The sequence below is a fragment of the Colias philodice genome, chromosome 14 (genome assembly GCF_061535455.1).
Source record: "Colias philodice isolate Cphi_HAF_F1 chromosome 14, ilColPhil1 Martin Lab GWU primary, whole genome shotgun sequence".
Taxonomy (NCBI): Eukaryota; Metazoa; Arthropoda; class Insecta; order Lepidoptera; family Pieridae; genus Colias; species Colias philodice.
In genome coordinates, this window is record NC_143099.1 from 154,381 (window position 1) to 176,400 (window position 22,020).

Sequence of the window (22,020 nt, forward strand, 5' to 3'; positions counted from 1 at the left end):
AATGAAATGTCATTTGTTTGTATAAACGTCACTTGTAATGTCAATTTACAATAATTGTCAAACGCCGGAAAAATATTTTGATCCATAGTTTTGATCATTGATGATAAATCAGTTATTCTGTGCGCCGGTAATACGATTAGGTATTGTATTTTGTGGACCGTTAAATACGCACTTGTATTGCTTCTAAGGTCTAACTTCTTTTCATTAATTGAAACAAATCGCAAGTGTGTCACCTCTTTAACAGTATGTAAAAATAGTATTGATGATTGTAAATTATGTACTTTACTTTATTTAGTTGTTTTTGCTGCCAATTTTTTATTGTTTGTGTGTTATTGGTAATTTCAGAATCTAGCGGTGACTTGCACTTACGATGTTAAAATCCTGGATAATACTCTTGGCTGCTGTAACAGCATGCCTGGCCGACTTTCAAAGGTACGTAATCGGTAATATACGTAGTTATGTAAAAGTCTTTGTAATGAAAGTATTGTATTTATCCGTAATGAATCTATAATTGAATTTACAAAACCAATTTCAAGTAGGTAACTCCTTTAGTACATACCTAAATGCTAATCTTATTTAATTAGATAATGAAAAACAACATTTTCTACGATCAATTGCCACAGTGCAATAGTTTATTTATTCTCTTCATGGCGCACCTATTTCTTTTTACTCTAATTTTGTTTGTCATGTATGCAGGGTGCCTCTGTACCGCATGAAGACAGTGCGTAGGCACCTGCACGAGGTGGGCACGGAGCTGCACATGACGCGGCTCAAGTACGCCGCCAAGGGACCGGCCCCTGAACCACTCTCCAACTACCTCGATGTATGTTCATTGCTTACTACTAAGTATTTTGTTTTCAGTCATATATAGCATAAGGGACTCCAGTTGAACAAGCAAATCTATGTTCTTATATGTGGTTATCTAATGTGACTAATATAACCACCATAACTACCTACTCATTACTATATTATACTTGTTATTAACCAAATACTTAAATTAGCTTAGAAAATAGGTTTTGCTTCGATTGAAATAAAATTGAAGGTGGCCATAACAACTCTGAAATAATTGTTCCACAATAGAATTTGAAATAATAATTTTAATAGTCATTGATAGTCCTGTTGCTACTTTATTGTAATTGTTTTTTTTCCTTAATGAACACTAAGTATTGAACCAGAAGGAATGTAATTTAATTAAATGTGAATCCTTGTAACTTGACACTAAATAGTAAAGTTCGCAATAAAGTTATTTATATTTATGCTTGTTATTTTTATCAGAGCGAGCAATGTAGACAATATTTATTATTTACTTTACGCCGATAACCCGGCGTCGCTTATCGCGCTATTGGTTATTCCACTCGCCGCCGCGACTCCGGCTATCGCCTATTTTACAAGTCAAATCTAAGAAAACAATAAGATGTATATTCACCCTTTATTATTATTATCTAATCTCAAATTGAACACCTCTACAACATGCAATTACTGGCTCTTCATTGAAATATTCTATCGCGCGCAAATATCGTCGCAGACTCTCTTAAAAACTTTTCAAAAGCTTACTTATATAAAAAAGCCTTGTCAAATCGTATGGAAGAACATGTAGACTGAAAAGTGCCGCATTTTTCATGAAAAAGGCAATATAGGCAGCAAAGCAGCAGGCTGTGAGAAAAATGTTGAATAGGCAGGAAAATAGGTTGATGCAGTTAATGTAATTAGGGTTATCGTCATTGATACGGGTGTATAATATATAACTTGTTGTTAAATAATACATAATGTTTACGATAAAAGTTATCCTTGCTTGCTTTAATTAGTCATTGAATGCGATTAACTTCCAATTTACTTATAATATTATTAAGTAAATAACTCTTTAGAAAATGAATCTCAGTTCAAAGCATATCTCAATCCATCCAGATAGGTATATAAAAATTTTAATAATAAGTAGTAAGATATTTTAACAAATATTTAGGTTTTACAAGCCTCGCGTGCTTACGTATCAGAAATTGTAGAAAAGGAATAAAACGGAATGAATGACGCGACAAATTGCGGTCATCGTGATAAACGACACGCTACTTGAGACTGTTGTATTGTTAACAATTCTCATGTAGCACAAAGTATAAATAGTTTTAAGTTTTTATTAGAAAATTCCATAAGCAAATTTACGATTTTCGCATTTTGACCTAAATCAGTTTTTCAGTTTAAACTTTAAACAATGGAATTTATATTTATTTTTTTCGGCAAATGTTGTGTAAATAAGATTACATCAGGTCATTCACCTGCATATTATTGACCTTGACGGTTCGTAAATAGCTTGTAAAATTGCAAATTCATTCATTCTTTTCTTATTCTTACTCATAAATGCCAAAGTGTTATTTGTTTGTGTTGCTTTCGCGTCATAACGATTAGTATGTAGGATTTGTGAGTCTGGATTTAGTTAGCAGGATAGAGTGGCATACCGCATAGGCTACGTTGCGTTGTTTTACCACGGTAAAAAATCTCATTCCCATGGGAATTTCTCTAGAGCATTAATTTCTACTAGAACACACCATATGTACTAGTTAGATATAATACGATGAAGTGTGTGTTGTTACAGGCGCAGTACTACGGGCCGATCTCTATCGGCAACCCGCCGCAGAGCTTCAAGGTTGTGTTCGACACGGGCTCCTCCAACCTGTGGGTGCCCTCCAAGAAGTGCCACTATACCAACATCGCTTGTCGTACGTAGAATATCGAAGTTTTAAGTTTTTAATATTAATAATTTGCAGTAATATTTCAACTTTTAGAACCGGAAGTAGTCCCGGAAAACGAAGAATTTCGTACTGATACTATCTCTGTCACTCCTGCGTAAACACAATGCGTCTCGCACGCGGACGGCATAAATGGAAACCCGTCCGTTTAGTCATACTTACTCATACATACTACTTTAAGTTAAGAGATTCAAATATCATTTTAATTTCACAAGCTACGTGATTCAGAAAATAAAGAAACTTCTTTTTACAAAAATTATATTTGAGACAGCTGAACTAAATATTTGTATGAAAGAATGATAATTAATGTTCAGCTGTTTTGCGTGTTACCTTATTACTCAGTATTTGTTTTGTCATATAATTGGTATACAACAATAATCGGTCGCGTGTCTGGTGCAGTGCTGCACAGCAAGTACGACAGCAGCAAGTCGTCGTCGTACCGCGCCAACGGCACCGAGTTCGCGATCCACTACGGCTCCGGCTCGCTCTCCGGCTTCCTCTCCACTGATGACGTCACCGTGAGTGCACACATCTATATTGCACGACAATTTCACACATCAATATTTCAGGACAATTTCACACATCAATATTTCAGGACAAATTCACACATCAATATTTCAGGACAATTTCACACATGGCACGGTCTGATCCCATACTAAGCTTTCGCTTGTGTTATGGAAACCAGATGGCTGATAAACATACGTATATAATTTTAAATAAATACTTATATAGATAATTTACACCCAGACACAGCAAACATCTATGTTCATCACATAAATATTTGCCCCGGGTGGGAAATCGAACCCACGACCTCTGGCTTGGAAGGCAGGGCCACTACCAACCAAGCCAACCGGTCAGTCATTCAGACAGATATGCTGTCATTATAATAGTTAAGCTAATGTTGAGCAATATTTGAATTTTTTACTGAATACAAAAAAAAATTAAGAGAAAATTATTCAAAAATACATTTATACATTGTACCTTAAGCTGTATAGAAATGTTATATTTATTCGTAAAAGTTTTGTTTGATTGTACCTACATTATTAACATATGCTTGTACGATGCACTAATGTATATAATATGTGTGTAAGGTGGGCGGTCTGTCGGTGCGGGGGCAGACGTTCGCGGAGGCGCTGTCGGAGCCGGGGCTGGCCTTCGTCGCCGCCAAGTTCGACGGCATCCTCGGCATGGCCTTCAGCAGGTACTGCTCACTGCTCACTGCTTACACGCATCGCATGGGATAAACCAACTGGGAATAACGTAATAAATAAATGATTTTGACGTGACAACGTCTTATAATTCGATTGAGCCGGCTGCACGCACGAAAAAACATGACTCATGCGGCGTTACCTCGCTCTGAGGCGTTCCATGTAAGGCTTGAAGTGCAAGCGAGAGCGCGGAAAGAGCGACAAGGAAGCACAATCGGATGTTGTCACGTTCAACTATCGTCAGTAAACCGACTTTACAGACAACCAAATTTTTTTTACATAATTTTTTTCACCGTTTTTTTTAAGCTAGACTTCTAGATCGTGCGTATTATCAACATTAAATGCTCATAGATATATATGATCTGCAAACACATGCTGTGTGTGGCGCTTGTAAGTTATAGTTCTTCAACATTTATCACCTGAAATGTACTCAGCTAAACATTTAGTGGTCCTTCGAGCCGGATCTTAATAAGATCAGTAAAAATTTTGTTCAATTTAATTAATGTATTTCTAGCTGATTTACCAATAGATTATTTGCGTGTAATATCTTATATTACAAAGTGTTAATGTATAGTTTCATTTCCAGCATTGCCGTAGACGGTGTGACTCCGGTGTTCGACAACATGGTGGCGCAGGGGCTCGTGCAGCCTGTCTTCTCTTTCTATCTTAACCGGTACGTGACATAGATAAATTAATAAAGCTTTAAGTATGGCATCATTTTGACTTTATTTTAAAAACACTTCTGAATGTCAATATTTTTATATGCAATTCTACTTATTTTTAGAATGAAATAGAAAATTTTATTGAAATTAAACTAATAACTAGTAATTAAAATAATGGTTAAAAAACAGTGTCGTTGTGAAGAATTCATAGTAAACTGGTTCTTTACTAAATTTTTTAAAATCTATATTTGGTTAATGGAAAATGGTCAAAATGGTTCTTTGAATCCCCCATTTATATCGCTTGCTAAGCAACCATACTTTTATGTTAACGGTTGTTCGAGCCGTTCAATATATGAAGTGTATGTAACGTGGCTATGTGTGGGGTGTCAGCGACCCGTCGGCAGCGCAGGGCGGTGAGATCATCCTGGGTGGGTCGGACCCGGCGCACTTCGCGGGCGAGTTCACGCGCGTGCCGCTGTCGCGCGACACGTACTGGCAGTTCCGCATGGACGGCGTGAGCGTCAACAACCAGACCCTCTGCCAGCAGGTGAGCTCCACCCGGGGCACGGGTGCGTAGTACCCGGACGTGCGAGTCGGTGTTTGTGTTAATTGCACTGTTTATTTGTGTATAATTTGTATGTACGGTTGTTATTTTTACAAGTTTTGAAGGCAGTAGTGAAAGAAAGATAGTAGGAATTAGTAAGTAATGAGTGAGTAAATGAAACAGCAATAATTGTACACGGTAATTTTATTATAATTTTCAATTTCAGCCTACTAGAGCTCTGTTTATATTTTTGTCCCTATATCCCAAATCCTCCAACGAAACATCAAATTATTGAATAAATAACAATATTTCTATAGGTCTGTTTATGTATAATTATTGTGTATTTTTTCCTGTAAATGACTGTTTGTTTCTAAAATAAATTAAATAAATATGAAACAATCGCCTAAAGTAAATTGCGTGGCGTTCCGCAAGGATCTATAATTGTAGGTCCACATGTATAGCTAACTTACACAAATGGCTCATTACTGCAGGGTTGCGAGGCGATCGCCGACACGGGCACGTCCCTGATCGCCGGCCCCACTAAAGAAGTGGAAAGTCTGAACCGCGCTATCGGAGCCACGCCCATCGCGTTCGGTCAGTTCGCGGTGGACTGCTCTCTGCTGCCCAACCTGCCCAGTGTGCACCTCAACATCGCCGGCAAACTGTTTGAGCTCAAACCCACTGACTACATACTGAGGGTATATAAACATTGATTAAATAATAGTTTTTCGATGTTTGCCATTTAAAATTTTATATACATTTTAAATTTTCACTATTTCAATTCAATTGTATATAATGAAATTTTGAAACTACGTGATGAACCGTAGCCATAATGCACTTTGACCAATTTATGTATGTTTCCACGTACAAGTGCTACATTTTGAATGTTTGTCTGTTGCGCAGGTGTCTCAGTTCGGCAAGACGGTGTGCCTGTCTGGGTTCATGGGGCTGGACATCCCGCCGCCCAACGGCCCGCTCTGGATCCTCGGGGACGTGTTCATCGGCCGCTACTACACCGAGTTCGATGTCAAGAACAGGGCTATCGGCTTCGCTGTCGCCAAGTGAACACCACCCCCCCCACACACACACACATACGCCAAGTGAACACACACCCCCTCCCCCCTCACACATACGCCAAGTGAACACACACCCCCTCCCCCCCACACACATACGCCAAGTGAACAACACCCCATCCCCCCCACACACACATATATACGCCAAGTGAACACCACCCCCCCACACACACACACACATACGGCAAGTGAACAACTTCTTGTGTGTGCGTAAATACACACGCAGACAAGCAAATACACAGTAGACACAAAAAGACACAGACATACACACACTCTAGATACTAAAATCTCACACACAGTCTGACACGAAGTTGAAAAAGACAGCAAAACCAGTGTAAAACAGATACTAAAATATATCACAAACCCGTTACGTTAATTAACCCATAGTAAATAGTTGTAGATTACTGAAGATCTTTTAATTTCCGTAACACACTAGATTTCTTACATGTAAAAGTTACAAAGCCATAGACAAAATACTCGTCTTTATTACGCATCACTGGCATCCAGACAATGATTTGCTTTTTCAAATATAATTCGTTTAAAATAATTCTACTCCTACAAGATGTATGAATTCAAATGAAAAATAAAATATCTTAGTAATTATTGTTTCTTATGGAAGTAAACTTTCATTTTAGTCTATTATTACGTATGACCAGATAAGTTTTGATGTATCACATATCGACCTTTATTTTATGAAACCGTAAACATCAATAATTCATTTTTATCGACATACGAAAAAATTGTCTTCGTTTACATAACTTTTATATTAGTTATAATGCATATGAAATATACTATTAAACATTGTACGATTAGAACGTTTTCGATATGATGTAGCAGTTTGTGTAGACTAGTGTTTATGCCAGTTCTATTGTAGCTTGTTATTAAGTCTTTATTCTTAAACTAGGAACTACGGAACCAAAGCTAGAGCAGTGTTGTTAGCTTGCTTCTTGCGCTCTCTTATCATTATTATTTTAGATGTAGTTTATTTTTTATTTCAATAAATATATTTTTTAAAACCCTGTTGTTTTACTTTTACTCTCAATGCCTTATTTATTTATTTATATGGTTTAATACGTTCGTTTTACCAACGTTTCTCTACATAACAGATGATGAATATCTATTAATGGTTTCAAAAACTACATTAAAATAATATTAAAAACAATTTTCGAAAAACGAAAAACAAAACAGGCTACCGAATATTTTCTGTAAAAATGCGTTAAATATTCATACAAATATTTTTAATGACAAAAGTCTGTTAAGTTTTAAGTCTAGCGGGTAGCTGCAAACACCAATCAAAAATAAAATATATGCTAATACATTCATGAATAATAATTAAGATTAGTATTGGTGAAAGAATTCTCAAAATAAATTAAGCTGTTTTTGCAATAATTATACCCGGTATAGACTATAGGTCGAGCGTATACGCACTATGCGGGTAGCCGCATTGCGGGTAGCCGTCCGGCTGACCGCAAGCACAATTATGTACGGAATATTCATTTCTATGCGCACTGTGCGGTCTGCGGTAGCCGCATCGCAGTGCGCATAGAAATGAATATTACGTACATAATTGTGCTTGCGGTCAGCCGGACGGCTACCCGCAATGCGGCTACCCGCATAGTGCGCATACGCTCCAATGAAATTTTCAGAGATGAAACATTTCTGTTACCGCTCTAACAACAAATATAAAATCTAGGTGAAGCAACAACGGTTGGCACGGTCATAAACTGGATGGTTTGCTGTTGGTCTACGCTACTAGTTATTATTGTGTGCCGTTGTGAAAATATCATTTGAACTCAAATATTAGACCTATTTATTACCTAAGATTTCAAAATTCAAAGTTTCATTTGTTTTCCTGACCGACAGCTGATACGTTGGCAAGCAAACCAACGGAGCTGTGAAGTACGTGATCAAAAAAGATTAACAGTATCACATTATATTATGGTTCCATGTCGAGCATATCTATAACGTGTAACGTGCTTACATGTAAGGGTAAAAGTGAAATAAACTCTGCCTTAATGCTCAGAACAATTATTGAGTTTTGATTGGATTGGTTCTTGCAATAGAAGACATCTGCATGATCGCGCTGTGTTGCCCGCATTGGTGTTTTTTCTCGGCAAAATTTTAAACCGTTTACGGTCGTCGGGTTGTAACAAAGCATCGAACGTCTTGTTCGAGGAACGGTTCATTAAATTTAAAAAAGACGAATGCTTGATGTTCTTTTACAAGTGAATACTTGAATACTTTCATCTATACTTACCCCTAAAAGCTTCCCAATATGAAATGGTTCAATGCGTTAATATTTTGCACACTTGTATTGAGTAGATTATTTTTAAATTCATTATTTCATAAAAAATAAATCCTCTTTGAAAACTGTTAAGACCTACCTACGAGCTAAGCCTACGAGAGGTTAGGTTGGCTGTATATTTCTGGTACACTTGAAATGTTCTGCGCTTGGTTCTGCGATAAAATATAATAAGTATTTCGACAGTTTGATAGTCTTTATACAGATCATGGACGTATAAAAAAAGACGGACGCCGTATTACGAACAAACAACGTGAAGCCACCATAGTAAGCTAGCGATCGTGTAAAGACAATAAACACGCACACACTCTCGCCATAGTAAGCTAGTCGGCCGCCATTACGTCGTGAACTACCGACTGATTAACTGCGTCACTGTTTCACAAAAAATATTTAAAATGCCGTCTTGCGTGGTTAAATGGTGTCGCAACAGTACAATTTTAAATAACAAAACACAAGGGATTACATTCCACAGGGAAGCAAGTTATTTCTTTTATGTTTTAATGACAAAATTATTACGGCAAAATTTATAGAAAAAAATACAGCCGCCATTGTCATCAACACAGCTGTTGCCATGGCAACAAGGCACACACACATGGATGTTTCGCCGCCATTACTAGGTTTCACTCAATGTTTAGGCGATATACCGTCCGTCTTTTTTTATACGTCCATGATACAGATTGTGTTTTTTATTATTTTAGACTTAAGAATAATGAATTTCTTTATTTGACTGTCTTGAGAATTGCAATGGTCCTGTGCGAGTAGGAAATATTGTAATACTGTGGCCTAGTGTCACTAAACTGTTTCATACACATAAGCTAAAGACCAATAGCAAAAAAATTGGTTACCCATCCAGTTTATGACCGTGCCAACCGTTGCTTAACCTAGATTTTATATTTGTTGTTAGAGCGGTAACAGAAATGTTTCATCTCTGAAAATTTCATTGTGTAACTTTAACGGTTCATAAAGCTAACAGATTATTAGTTATATTATATAAATATATAAATAACTACTACTAAACTACTACTAAAACTACTAAATAAAATAAATTTTGTGTACTTACCACTTATTGAAATGAAATGAAAAATTTATTTGCCAGAATTATTTTGAATTATATTGAGTAGATCTGAGAATAATTATTTTTTGGTTGTTTTAACTTGTAACGAAATTGTGAAAATTTAAGTGTCATTTTGGAAATTGAACAAATAAGCTAGCATTAAATTGAAATAAACATGATTTTTTAAAATAATTCTGTGTTCATTTCTTATAGCTAACGTGACAAATGATAAAATTAAAAGTGATTATTAATGGCTATGTATCGTTTTTTCAGTAAAGGAATTGATTGCCTTTTGAGGTTTGTCTAAAGATAGGTAAGAAAGGAAAGGAAAAGAGGTGAATAGTGATGATGGGTGCTGGCCTTGGTGCTGGCATATGATGACGTTCTATGAGTTTGAAATAAAATGGGTGAAAGATGAGAGTGAAATAAAAAATGTATAAGAATATTAACATTTTATTAGCTGTTTCACTACCCCTTAATTAACTTAAACATAATATTAACCAATATCTCGTAACTAAATAATTGAACTATATTTTATATTTCTATTTAAGTGATCTCTCGTGGCAGTGAATGAATTTTTGTACAAAGTTAATTATTGCAAATATAGATGGATACAATTATACACATTTCATCCATTACGAGCTATGCCACAAGCCGCGTCGGACCGAGTCGCGCTATCGACACTGTATTCACTAAACTACTCGATAACTAAATATTACAAACGCATTCGCTTCCCTGTCATTGTAGTCGTTAAAAAAATATCGAGCGCGTTTCGGCCGAGGGCGTTCCGTAACTAATAAATAAGGTCCACAATATATCTCTGCGACAACAGATACGATTCGATAAATAACAAATTCATTCACGATTTACATTATATTATTTATTTAAATAAAACGTTGCGTTAAATTAGAATACATCGCCCGTAGGGGCTAGGGGGGCTCGGGGAGCGCTAGGCGAGGCCGAGCTTGCGTCTCTTGCGGAACTTCTTCACGTAGGCCTCCACTAGCGACTGGATCTTGGCCGGGTTGATCTCGCCCGTCTTGTTGTGGCAGATCTGCAAACAACACATATGCTTTAGGTTTACGTACAGAAATATCAGTCGTGTAACATTTTCTAGTACAGCACAGTCAACCCTTGTGTGATACTGATCGATTTTCGCGAGTACTGTAACATGGAGTAATGTAATGTAACTTGGCGTAATGTAATGTAACGTGGCGTAATTTAATGTAATGTAACGTAGCGTGGTGTAGTGTTGCGTTGTGTAGCGTAGACAGATGTAATGTAATGTAACGTGGCGTGGTGTAATGTAACGTGGCGTAATGTAGTGTAATGTAACGTAGCGTGATGTAGTGAAGTGTAGCGTAACTTGGTGTAATGTAATGTAACATGGCGTGATGTAGTGTTGTAGCGTACCTTAGGCACGGCGCGGCGCATGATCTGCTTGTACTCGTCCTTGGTGATGTGCTTCTTGTTGTAGTGCGGCTTCAGCACCAGCTTCACCTCCTCCACCACGCGCTCCTGTCGGTTCAGCTTCTTCAGGAACTAACGAATGAAAAACAACCGTTATACAATGTGCAGAGGAAAAAATAAGAAAAATATAATAGAATAGTATTTGAATATGGAATACTCATTTTATTTTAAAAACTGTAGTATACTTTTTTTTTTACTTGAAGTAGTGATCGTCAATGAACTTATTTTCAGAGAGATAAAAGATCTTAAAATTATAAATAAGTTGATCGGTGTAAGAGTAGCAATTATAGCTACCTTGCTCTTGACCTGCATCTCAACAGCGGAGCTGGGCAGGTCGTCCAGGATCTTGAGGTTGTCTTCGTCTATCTTCACGCCCACTTGCGTTTTACCTGCAAAAGGGAACGTTTATTTATAAAATAGTAACGTTTATGATAAACGTAAAGTATTACGGTAATTTCAAATAGAGCTTGGATTTTTTCCATTATTTAGTATCAGGAATTCACGTTTTCATTAGATTTTAAAAATAAGGTAATTTAGCTCAAATGAAAATATGTGTAATATAATATGTTAACGTTAATGTCGTTAAAATTTATGCTATTCAGCATCACCGAGGGGGGTCAACAAATCGGCAAACGGCTCACCTTTCTTCTTGTAAGCGTTGTGCGCGTTGGCGGCGGGCGCGAGGGCGCGGCGGCGGCGCGCGGGCGGCTCGAACAGGTCGCCGAAGTCGGACGAGCCGGGCGAGTACGGCGAGCCGGGCTCCGACGGCGGCCGCGCCATCGGCTTCACCGGGTTCGACTTGATGGGCGACGGCTTGCCCGGGAACAGCTTGGGCGGCGCGCGGCCCGGCGACGGCAGCACGATGCGCGGCAGCGGCGGCGGCGCCTCCTCGCCCGGCGCCCCCGCGCCCGCGCCGCCCGCCGGCGCCCCCGGCCCGCCCGCCGGCGCCCCGGGCCCCGCCGCGCCCCCGCCCGCCTCGTCGCCCGGCGGCGGCTCGGGCGACGCGTCGCGCGTCGACTGCAGCAACGCTAGCACCTGCAGGAGTGGCGGGATAAAGATCGACCCGTCGTTCGATAGAAGCCAAACACTATATACGAGCAATAAATGAACACAAAAAATACTGAATTGTTGGTGCTAGACTTTCGACCGTTTGACTTTTAACTTTTAATCGTAAAATCGAACAAATGAAAAAAGATCATGTATTTTAAAACGTGTTTCGTCATATAGACCAGGGTCATATAACCTTCAAAAATGGTAAAAAATTTCAGTAGGATGAAACCCATTAAAGGAGGGAGGGAGAAAAAATAAATTACGGTCGATACGAGTTCGTGAGCTTTTTAGAGTAACAAATAGTTTATCTCGATTTCCAGCAAAACTACAAGCCTTATGGAAAAAAGTTAAATGGCAAAGTTGTCTATATTATCTATACTTCTATACTAATATTATAAAGAGGAAAGGTTTGTATGTATGTATGGTTTTCACGCATAAACTACTGGACCGATTTTGATGAAATTTGGCACAGATAATCTTTAGACCCTGAGAAAGAACATAGGCTACCTTTTATTGCGAAATATGTACCACGGGCGAAGCCGGGGCGGACCGCTAGTAGGTAATAAAAAGATCTACAACTTTTGTATTTTCATCAAAATTTTTACTTTTTCAAAATATTTTTTTTTCTACGAAATTTGGTGAAAAATTACCCAAACATTATTATTATGTCCCAAGTACACAGAACAAAAAGCCCCCCACTTTTTGAACTGGAAAAAGCTGATATTGTTACGGGGGAATTTTCGATTTGAAAAACATGGTGCTTTTATATAATATAAGTATAAGTATACTACTAATAAGGCGACAAATACATATTTTAAATCTTAAAAATTTCTATAAGTCGGGAAAATTTCTATACGTGAAGAAAATTTCTCTTTGCCGCAAAATGATATAGATAAGGAAAATTTGTAGAAGTCAGGCAAATGTTTATAAGCCAGGATAATTTCTATACGTCAGGAAAAATCCATGTCGGGAAAATTTCCATAAGGAAAATTTCTATACGCCAGGAAAATTTCTATAAACAAGGAAAATTTCTATAAGCTGGAAAATTTCCATAAGAAAAGAAAATTTCTCTTTGCCGCAAAATTATATAGATAAGGAAAATTTGTATAAATGTCTATACGTCGGGAAAATTTCTATAAGCCAGCAAAATTTCTATAAGCCAAAAAAATTTCTATACGTCCGGAAAATTTATATAGATACGGAATATTTGTATAAGTCAGGAAAATGTTAATAAGCCAGGAAAATTTCCATAAGAAAGGAAAATTTAAGACAAGAAAATTTCCATAAGTCCGGAACATTTCTATACGTCAAGAAAATTTCTACACGTCGGGAAAATTTCTTTAAATTTCTATAAGCCAGGAAAATTTCTATACGTCGGGAAAATTTCTAAAAGCCAGCAAAATTTCGATTAGAAAGGAGAATTTCTATACGTCAGGAAAATTTCGATTAGAAAGGAGAATTTCTATACGTCAGGAAAATTTCTCTTTGTGGGGAAAATTTCGATAAGTCAATAAAAAATAATATTATAGATAAATAATTATAAGCCAGCAAAATTTCTAAAAGCAAGAAAATTTCCATAAGTCCGGAAAATTTCTATACGTCAGGAAAATTTCTATACGTCGGGAAAATTTCTTTATTTAGCAAAATTTATATAAGCCAGGAAAATTTCAATTCGTCAGGAAAATTTCTATACGTCAGGAAAATTTGTATAAGTCAGGAAAAATTATATACGCCAGGAAAATTTCTTTACGCCAGGAAAAATTCTATAAGCCAGGAGAATTTCTATATGTGAGGAAAATTTCTCTTTGTCGCAAAAATTTCTATAAGTCGGGAAAATTACGATAAGACAGGAGAATTTCTATACGTCAGGAAAAATTTCTCTTTGTGGGGAAAATTTCTATACGTCAGGAAAATTTGTATAAGTCAGGAAAAATTATATACGCCAGGAAAAATTATATACGCCAGGAAAAATTCTATACGCCAGGAAAAATTCTATAAGCCAGGAGAATTTCTATACGTGAGGAAAATTTCTCTTTGCCGCAAAAATTTCTATAAGTCAGGAAAAATCCATAAGTCGGGAAAATTTCGATAAGACAGGAGAATTTCTATACCTCAGGAAAATTTCTCTTTGTGGGGAAAATTTCTATAAGTAAGGAAAATTTCGATAAGTGAATAAAAAATAATATTATAGATAAATTATGATAAAATACGTATTAGGCGATAGAAACGATTCGACTATAAATTTATATTAAACATGGTATGCATAATAAATAACCTTATATTTCGTGTTTCTCAGAAATCATTCAGAAGAGAACTTAATATAACGGTTCCGTGAGATGGGAGAGGATACGGAAGATTGCTCTAAACCGTTGTTAGGCGATTATGAAGGTTATATTATTATTTATTTAATTAAGTATTTAATTTGATAGATAAATTAAAAAAAATAATCAGAGAGATAATGTAAAAAGCAGTTTTAATCCTACTAATATCATAAATTCGAAAGTTTGTGGGGATGTGTGTGTGTGTGTGTGTGTGTTTGTTACTCTTTCACGCAAATACTACTGAACCGATTACAATGAAGTTTAGCACACATATAGAAGGTAACTTGGATTAACACATAGGGTAGGTTTTACCCCGAAAATCCCACGGGAACGGAAACTATGCGGATTTTCCTTTGAAAACGCGAGCGAAGCCGCGGGCGGAAATCTAGTATTATTAATAATGTAAGTTTTCAGCAAAATTCATAGAAAAAAAAAATGTTGTGTGGTTTTATGAAACCACGGTAAAAGTGAAACTGTTCGAACGGTTCCGAACACTGCTTTGTGTAGCGCATGTCGCGTGACACGCGACATGCACTACACAGACCAAAAAGTTTGAGACGATGTAATAAAAGTTTCACTTTAAAATATTTTGAAAAAGATAAAAATAAGAAACCTAAAGAAGAAAAAAAGATTGAATTTTTTACCTAGATTTAGAAAAATTTGTAATTTAAATAGTTGTAGATCTTTTTATATTACCTTCAACTTTGCTAATTTAACTTTTTTATTTGTATCTGTTTGTGTTTTGTGTTGGACTTGTTTTGTCGGAAATCGAGATAAACCAAAGATAATTATCGACCCTGGTCTAATATTGATATTTCATGCAAAAAAAAACTGCAATAACATCTTTGCAGTCTTTTTGTATCTAACTCAGTAATTTATAAAAAAAAAATCGTTTTTGACAATTTTTGATACTGAATAGGGTATACGCGTCAGGCGCTCTATTTACCTTTTCAGCGGGGGTTACGGGGCGGCGGTCCAGCACGTCGTCCGCAGACATGTTGGTGCGCTGCGCCGACTCCAGCGTCATGAGCCGCGGCGGGTCGGGCGGCGGGCCGGCGGGGGACGGCGCCGACGCGGCCGACGCGGGCGACGCGCCCGACCGGCCCGACGCCGGCGACGCGGACGCCGAGCGCGTCGGCTCGAACGGGTCGTACGCGTCCGGCGAGCGCGGCTCCGCGCCCGCGCCCGGCGAGCCCGCCGCCGGCGCCGGCACCGCGGCCACGGCGGCCACCGGCGGCCCGCCGCCCTCCGCGCTGGGCTCGGGCGGCGTCTTGGGGCCCGCCGCGTGCGGCTCGGCCGGCGCGAGCGCGGGCGCGGGCGCGGGCGCCGCCGCCGGCGCCTCCGCGGCGTCCTTCTCGCCGGGCTCGCTGTCGCTCAGCACTATCACATTCTTTGGGGACGGCGTCAGCTCCCGGAACGGCGAGCGGTCGAGGTCGATGATCGCGACCGGCTTGGCCGTCTCGGCCTCGGGCGGCGGCGGGTTGCGGCGGCGCCGCCGGCGGTCCCGCTTGCTCTCGCGCCGCCGCCGGCGCTCCTCCTCCTCGCCTCGCTGCTGGTCCTTGAAGCTGACGCTGACGAGGATGTTGTCGCCGGACGTGAACACCTCTTTGGACGGGCCGGGCGCGTCCCGGGCGCGGCGCCGCGGCCGCTCGAGCTCGCGGCGCCGCGCGCGCTCGGCGGCCACGCGCAGCGGCGGCTCCTCCGGGGGCTCCGGCGGCGGCGTGCGCGGCGACGGCGGCTGCGAGTCGAGCGACGGCGACGGCATCGAACGAGCCGGCGACAGCTCGAGGCTCGCGCTCCTTCTTATTTTCCGGCGAGGCGATTCGACGACGCGGCGGCGCGGCGGGGTCGGCGAGCGGTCGGGCCGTGCCCGCTTCTTCTTTTTGCCGAGAACGCGCGCAACGCCCGAGGCGGAGCGGCGCCGGCGGGCGCGGCTGGCGGAGCGCCGCCGGCGCTTGCGCTGCACGGAGCGGCGCGGCGAGGGCGAGCGCGCGGAGGGCGAGCGGCGCGGCCGGCGGGCGGGCGAGCGGCGCGCGCGGGGCGACTCGCGCAGCGCTACCGGCGTCAGGCGCGACACGGAGCGGCGCGCGGGCGAGCGGTGCGGCCGCGAAGGCGTGCGGCGCGCGCGGGGCGACGCGTGCGCGCGCGAGATGGAGCGGCGTGCCCGGGACAGCGAGCGGCGCGCGCGGGAGAGCGAGCGGCGCGCGCGCGAGACGGAGCGGCGGCCGCGCGAGGCGGAGAGGCGCGCGCGGGCGGGCGAGCGGCGCCGGGCGGCCGCGCGGGGCTCGGGCGAGGCGGAGCGGCGCGGGGACGGCGAGGGGGAGCGCGCGCGGGGGGACACGTCGCGCCCGAACGGATCCTTCACTTTCCTCCGCTTCTCGGTGACGAGCGTGCGGACGTCGTAGCGCTCGAGATCTTTCCTCTTTTCCTTTCTCTTCTTTTTCACTTCGGGCGCCTCGCTCGAGGATCTTCTGTCTTTTTTCTTTTTGTCGTCCCGGTCTCTCTCCCTGTAGTTTCTCTCTTTTCCGCTCTTACTGAGTTTCTTGAAAGAGATTTCGGTCTTCTTTTTACTTTTACTCTTCTCTTTGGCCTCCTTCTTCGATTCTTTCTTTTTCTTCTTCTTTCCGTCCTCTCTCGAGTCGCCCTTTTTCTTGTCGCTTCTCTTTTTCTCGGCGACTTCGGGTGGCGGCTCCTCGACGGGTTTGGCCCTGGGCGGCGACTTGTGCGACTGCGCGGACGACGGCCTCTCGTTCTCGGAGAACATTTCGTTTCCCTCCTCTTCCGATATCATTTCCGTGTCGAGCCCCTCTAGACCCTTATCTTTATCGATTTCAAAAGACGCGTCTTTCGGTTTGTTTTCGTCTAAGCAGGGCGTGTAACTTCTTTCATCTTCAGTTTCACTGATCGATTCTGTCATTTTTTCTACATTTTCTTCACCTTTCTCGTTATTTTTTTCGTCTTTAGGCGATTGTGTGTTGAAACATATTTCAGTATCGGACATTTCATTGTCGTGCTCTGAATGCGATTTGTCAGATTTATTACCATCCTGAAAATCTTTCTCTTTTTCAACTTCCATGTCTTCATCTTTTTTATTCACAGTTTCATCGCTCTTTTTTATTTCTTCGCATAATTTAATTTTTTCTTCAAATTCTTGATCAACATTATCTTTTACATTATTGACATCAACTTTAACTTCCTTGTTTTGTTTGCATATTGTACTCGTTACCTCATTCTCCTCAAATAATTTTTCGTGTTCCTTACTTAACTTAGGGCTGGCGGGATTTTCAGATTCCATTTTATCTTCAATAACATCACTCTCTGTAGGATTAACATCTTGATTCGTATCTTCTTCGTCATACAAAGAAACTCTTTTAATCAAAGAAGGGGTGTTTATCTTGATTTTTATAGGATTTCGAGTATTTGTCGTAATAGGGCAACGTTTAGATATTTTTTCTTTATATTCTTCTTCAGTTTTACTCATAACATTAGTTTCGTAACTCGTGGGTGTGGAGGATTTATTATTATTGAGTGTTGTTTCTGCTTTTATTGTTTCATCAGAAGCATTATCGGATTTAGCAGGAGAAGGTATATCGGGCACATCGTCGTCCTCTTGGACGAGATCCTCCAGACTATCCTGATGCGGTTCCTCGGGCACTACATCGTCATTTAAAATACTCGTATTATTGGCTATATGTACACTCGTTGCTGAGTAAATTGAGAAATTCGGACAGTCGCCTTCCGAATCCTCATCGCTCTTATCATTATGAGTGTCTGTTGCAGGGACAATTAAATTCCTATGTTCTTTTAAAACTTGTCTCACTGCACTGTCCAGCACATTTGCAGGAACATTCATGCTACTTGTGTCTATTCCAGCTAAAATACTTTGTACAGTTCTCGGCGGCGCCGGCGCTGGCTCCGGCGGCAGAGGGACTGCAACTGCGGGTGCGGTAACTGGGATCTCCGCAACCCTCGGAACAGAAGCTGTCGAAGGTTCCGGCAAATCTTTGTGCTCATCTCCACTGTCATCGTCATTCGTAGGGTCGGTGGGATCATACTTTTCTGTATCAATGACAAGACCAGAATCACTTTTCTCGTCTTCAGACTTCTCCAGTTCTCCTGATTTTGGAAAATTGAACATTGGTGGCTGAGGTAAAGGTTCAAATGACTGGGTTTCGACAGGAGGGTTATAAAGTTGGGGTTGTGGTTTTTCTTGCTGAGGAGTTTCTACTCTTGAAAATGAATCAATATTTGATGTTCTTGGAGGCATCTGTCCCATTCTCATATCAAGAGGATTTTCAAATCCACCAAATGAATGTCTAGCTGCAGCGGGAGGCATATCCTGTCTAGAAGCAGGCGGTGCATTGCCATATGGTTGCCAGGGTGGGCCCAAACTATACCGCCCTTGATTCTGCTCATTAGGCCTTGGAGTATTGGAAAAATTTTGTGGTCTGTTAGCATCATTTGGAGCATTACGTCTAGTCCTATCAAAGTATGAATCATCTGCATGTGAAAATTGGTGGGATCGCCGATAGTTGTCAAAGAATTCTGGTTCTGAATCACGTCGCATATTGTTATTGTTTTGATAATTGTTATACATATTATTGCTGCCTTGTCTGTTCTGATACGAATTTCCGTAATTGTTGTCGTAGTTTCCCCTGTTAAAGTTATTTTGGTCGCGATGATAGGTTCCGCGATAGCCCCCGCCCCAGCCGCCGCCCCCGCGGGACTGTCCCGGGTAAGACGGAACTTCTCTAACAGCCTCTTCCGTTTTTGTCAAGTCTAGTTTTTTCTCTTTTTGTGCTCTTTCTGGACTTTTATTTGATGGCAAAGTTTTAGTTCTTTGTAATTTGATATTTACATTGCCATCAACAGAAACAGACACAATAGAATTTTTAGAATGTAAGAGAGCTTGGCTCTCCAAAATATTTGAGAGTAAATCAGGTGCTGATGAGGCATGCGTTGGAGATGGTATGTTTATCATTTTCCTTCTTGCCTGAAAAAAGTACAGTTGCAACAATTAATACTTTCCAAGAAACAATATTTATTTTATATTATAATTCAATAAGGTCATTAAATTCATGTACATTAAAAATTACAATATAATAAAATTTCTACCTGTCTATAAGCACTAAGTATGCTGGAGGTAGGTCTGATAGCTACTGCTGTGGAAGCTCCTTCTGATACATCCACTTCATCATCAGAAAAATATTCCAACTGATTAGTATTTCCATATATGCTGAGAGTGGGGATGCCCGCTCGTTGTCTACTGACTCTCAAGTCTTGGACGCCTCTTGGATTAGAAGACTGGCCAATTTCTTGATCCACCTTCATAGAGGTAAGCATAGCTCTAACGCTGGCTCTAACATGTGACCTCCTTGCTGCTGTTCGAGGTTGTCTTTTACGTGTCTGTAATCAAAATATTTTCAATTAATAAATTCAAATAAAAACTATTTTCTTTATTCAGAGAGTCTAGTGATATAACATACCTTCCTCCTCCTAACAGTTCGTGTCACACTACGGGTCACGGGAAACTTTCCATTTTCTTGTATTTCATACTCAATCAAGACCTTCCTTGTTCTTCTACGAGTAGTTCTTTTCCTTTTTCTTTGTGTTCCAGTTGTTGTGGAGCGATTCCTATTGGTTGTTGAAAAACCTCTGGATGAAGTGGGAATGTCTTCAATACTGAGCCTGCTGCCTCTCCTCCCGCTGGAGGTCGAGGGTTGGTCAGGATTGCTTTGGGTCCTGGCCGATCTCCTTACGTTCCTGGGCGCTCGGAGAGGGGCCGGTCTAGGCCCTAGGGGTCTACTGATATCTGCAATATCACTGAACAGATCTTCCACTTCTGACAAATTGATGGCATCATAAATATCATCACAACTCGGACACAGCCACTGAGAAGCTGGCACCTGCGGATAGTGAATTTATTATTATAATAAATAAATGTTGTCTATATATAATATTCAACATTCATTTTTTTTTAAGAAATTATTGCTTTAAAATATAAGATATATTTGTATTTTGATATCATATTACCACACCTATATCCAATGAGTCATATTTTTTCTATAATAGTAATGAAATACCATGTATATTGTATTCATGGTTATTGCTATCAATGTAAAAAATAAATTAGATATGTTCTACATGAAAAGCATAACTAGGAGGAATAAGTATGAATTTGTTTAATTATTTCTTACACAGAAAGATTTGTATTATACCTCTGTGAGTGGAGGAGTGAGACATTGCATATGATACCCAAGGTCACAGCCATCACATAATAACATAGACTCTTCATCATCACCCCTGCTACATATCTGAAAAATGTTTCACTCTTACTTTAGTTAAACATGTGTCTAAGCACAATAGAGATTCACCAATAATGTAACAAATATTATTGTGCAATATTCAATTGTATACCTATATATACATTAAATGACTTACCTCACATACAATAGTTTCCTCTACTACTAATATATCAACCGATGGTCGTCTCTCTATTACTTTAACAGGCTCAGTTCTTAACACTCGTCCACCGATACACGCTTTCACCACTATCGATTCAAATGTTATCCTGTCTACAGGGCACGTGTTTACATTCTTAGACCATTCTGTTATACAATCCAAACAGAATATATGCTCACAGTTTATGGGAGTACCGATTTCTTGATTTTTAAAGCGCAACAAACATATTGAGCACTTGTCAGAATTTCCTTCTGAACTATCCGAGGCAAACCCAGAAGGTGCTTTCGATGTGGATGCCACTTGCTTCGAGTTGGAGCGGTCGCTCGCCCAACCCGAAGTGTCGCTCTCTGCCTCCGAGTCGCGGAGCTTGGGCAGGGTGCGCCTGCGACGAGTGCCGCATACGACTGAACTGCCGCTACTATCACTCGATTCATTCTCACTCACAACCTGAAAACGATTATAAATTATATATATCGAAAAGTCAAATCTGATGAGTTACACAAATAGGATATTCACCCTTAATTTTTTTCTACGTGTCCTTGTGACGCCGATGCTCTCCTCACTGTCAGAATCCGAGCTAGACGAGAGTATCATCACCTTTTTTATTTTTCGTTTTGGCCGTGACGGCGAATCATCACCGCCTTCTTCGTTCATTTTGAACGGTAAACAAGACGGACCACTGTTTCAGTATGCGCGACACGAAGCAATTTGCAAAGTTGTAAACTTCCTTTGCAGATATATTCCTAAACTGTGTGATATGACACTATGTGAATTCATTCAGCTTACTTAATTAAATAATACATGAAAACTATACATTTACTTATAAATAAAGCATACGCGTTATCAAAAACTATTTTTATATTTTGACAGCAAGCCGCTTTCGATGATCAGGCGGCCATTTTCAATATAGTCTAATCATAGACATTTTGTTTCTATACCGGCAGATAAAATAAAGACAAAGAATGATTTTTGTCTAAAATTATTGTTATTTAATATTTTTATTCCATCATCCAATCATTCACAATAATTATTGTGCTCGCTGTGCACAATTTTTATAAATAAATGTGATTAAAGATTCACAAATGCAAAGCGAAAGTAGAATAGCATAGGGACGATCTTTGGTGTTGGTGACGATT

At 40.3% G+C, this 22,020-nt stretch overlaps 2 protein-coding genes across 3 annotated transcripts; one reads left to right on the forward strand and one right to left on the reverse strand.

Moving 5' to 3' along the window:
* On the forward strand, positions 1–6,223 carry cathD (cathepsin D). 2 transcript variants are annotated; one of them, XM_089703378.1, is made up of 10 exons: positions 1–140; positions 346–432; positions 697–823; positions 2,585–2,708; positions 3,138–3,256; positions 3,830–3,939; positions 4,533–4,619; positions 4,999–5,155; positions 5,644–5,850; positions 6,056–6,223. In XM_089703378.1, the coding sequence occupies exons 2-10, from the start codon at positions 371–373 to the stop codon at positions 6,215–6,217; spliced, it is 1,155 nt and encodes a 384-aa protein (XP_089559504.1). In that variant the 5' UTR covers positions 1–140; positions 346–370; the 3' UTR covers positions 6,218–6,223. The 2 variants fall into 2 exon arrangements, with proteins under 2 accessions (XP_089559504.1, XP_089559505.1); XM_089703379.1 differs by having other exon boundaries at positions 84–243.
* Positions 6,224–10,018: 3,795 nt separating this feature from the next.
* Positions 10,019–21,791, reverse strand: LOC149482584 (uncharacterized). Its single transcript, XM_089703380.1, has 11 exons — positions 21,401–21,791; positions 20,864–21,331; positions 20,641–20,736; positions 19,909–20,328; positions 19,538–19,828; positions 15,369–19,415; positions 12,027–12,086; positions 11,693–11,939; positions 11,346–11,440; positions 10,995–11,123; positions 10,019–10,635 (listed from the first exon to the last, which is right to left on the reverse strand). Exons 1-11 carry the CDS (start codon positions 21,536–21,538, stop codon positions 10,531–10,533), a joined length of 6,096 nt encoding a protein of 2,031 aa, XP_089559506.1. The 5' UTR covers positions 21,539–21,791; the 3' UTR covers positions 10,019–10,530.
* Positions 21,792–22,020: the final 229 nt, after the last annotated feature.

What these genes read in the sequence shown, in the direction of transcription:
- cathD (XM_089703378.1), top strand. Translation starts at nt 371, where the DNA reads ATGTTAAAATCCTGGATAATACTCTTGGCTGCTGTAACAGCATGCCTG. An exon ending in ACCAGACCCTCTGCCAGCAG is followed by an intron (nt 5,156 to 5,643) that starts GTGAGCTCCACC and finishes TCATTACTGCAG; the next exon opens with GGTTGCGAGGCGATCGCCGA. An exon ending in CCACTGACTACATACTGAGG is followed by an intron (nt 5,851 to 6,055) that starts GTATATAAACAT and finishes TCTGTTGCGCAG; the next exon opens with GTGTCTCAGTTCGGCAAGAC.
- LOC149482584 (XM_089703380.1), bottom strand. Translation starts at nt 21,538, where the DNA reads ATGAACGAAGAAGGCGGTGATGATTCGCCGTCACGGCCAAAACGAAAA. An exon ending in TCACTCCTCCACTCACAGAG is followed by an intron (nt 20,329 to 20,640) that starts GTATAATACAAA and finishes CACTATCCGCAG; the next exon opens with GTGCCAGCTTCTCAGTGGCT. An exon ending in AGCCGCCGCCGGGCGACGAG is followed by an intron (nt 11,940 to 12,026) that starts GCGGGCGGGGGC and finishes GCGCCGGGCGAG; the next exon opens with GAGGCGCCGCCGCCGCTGCC.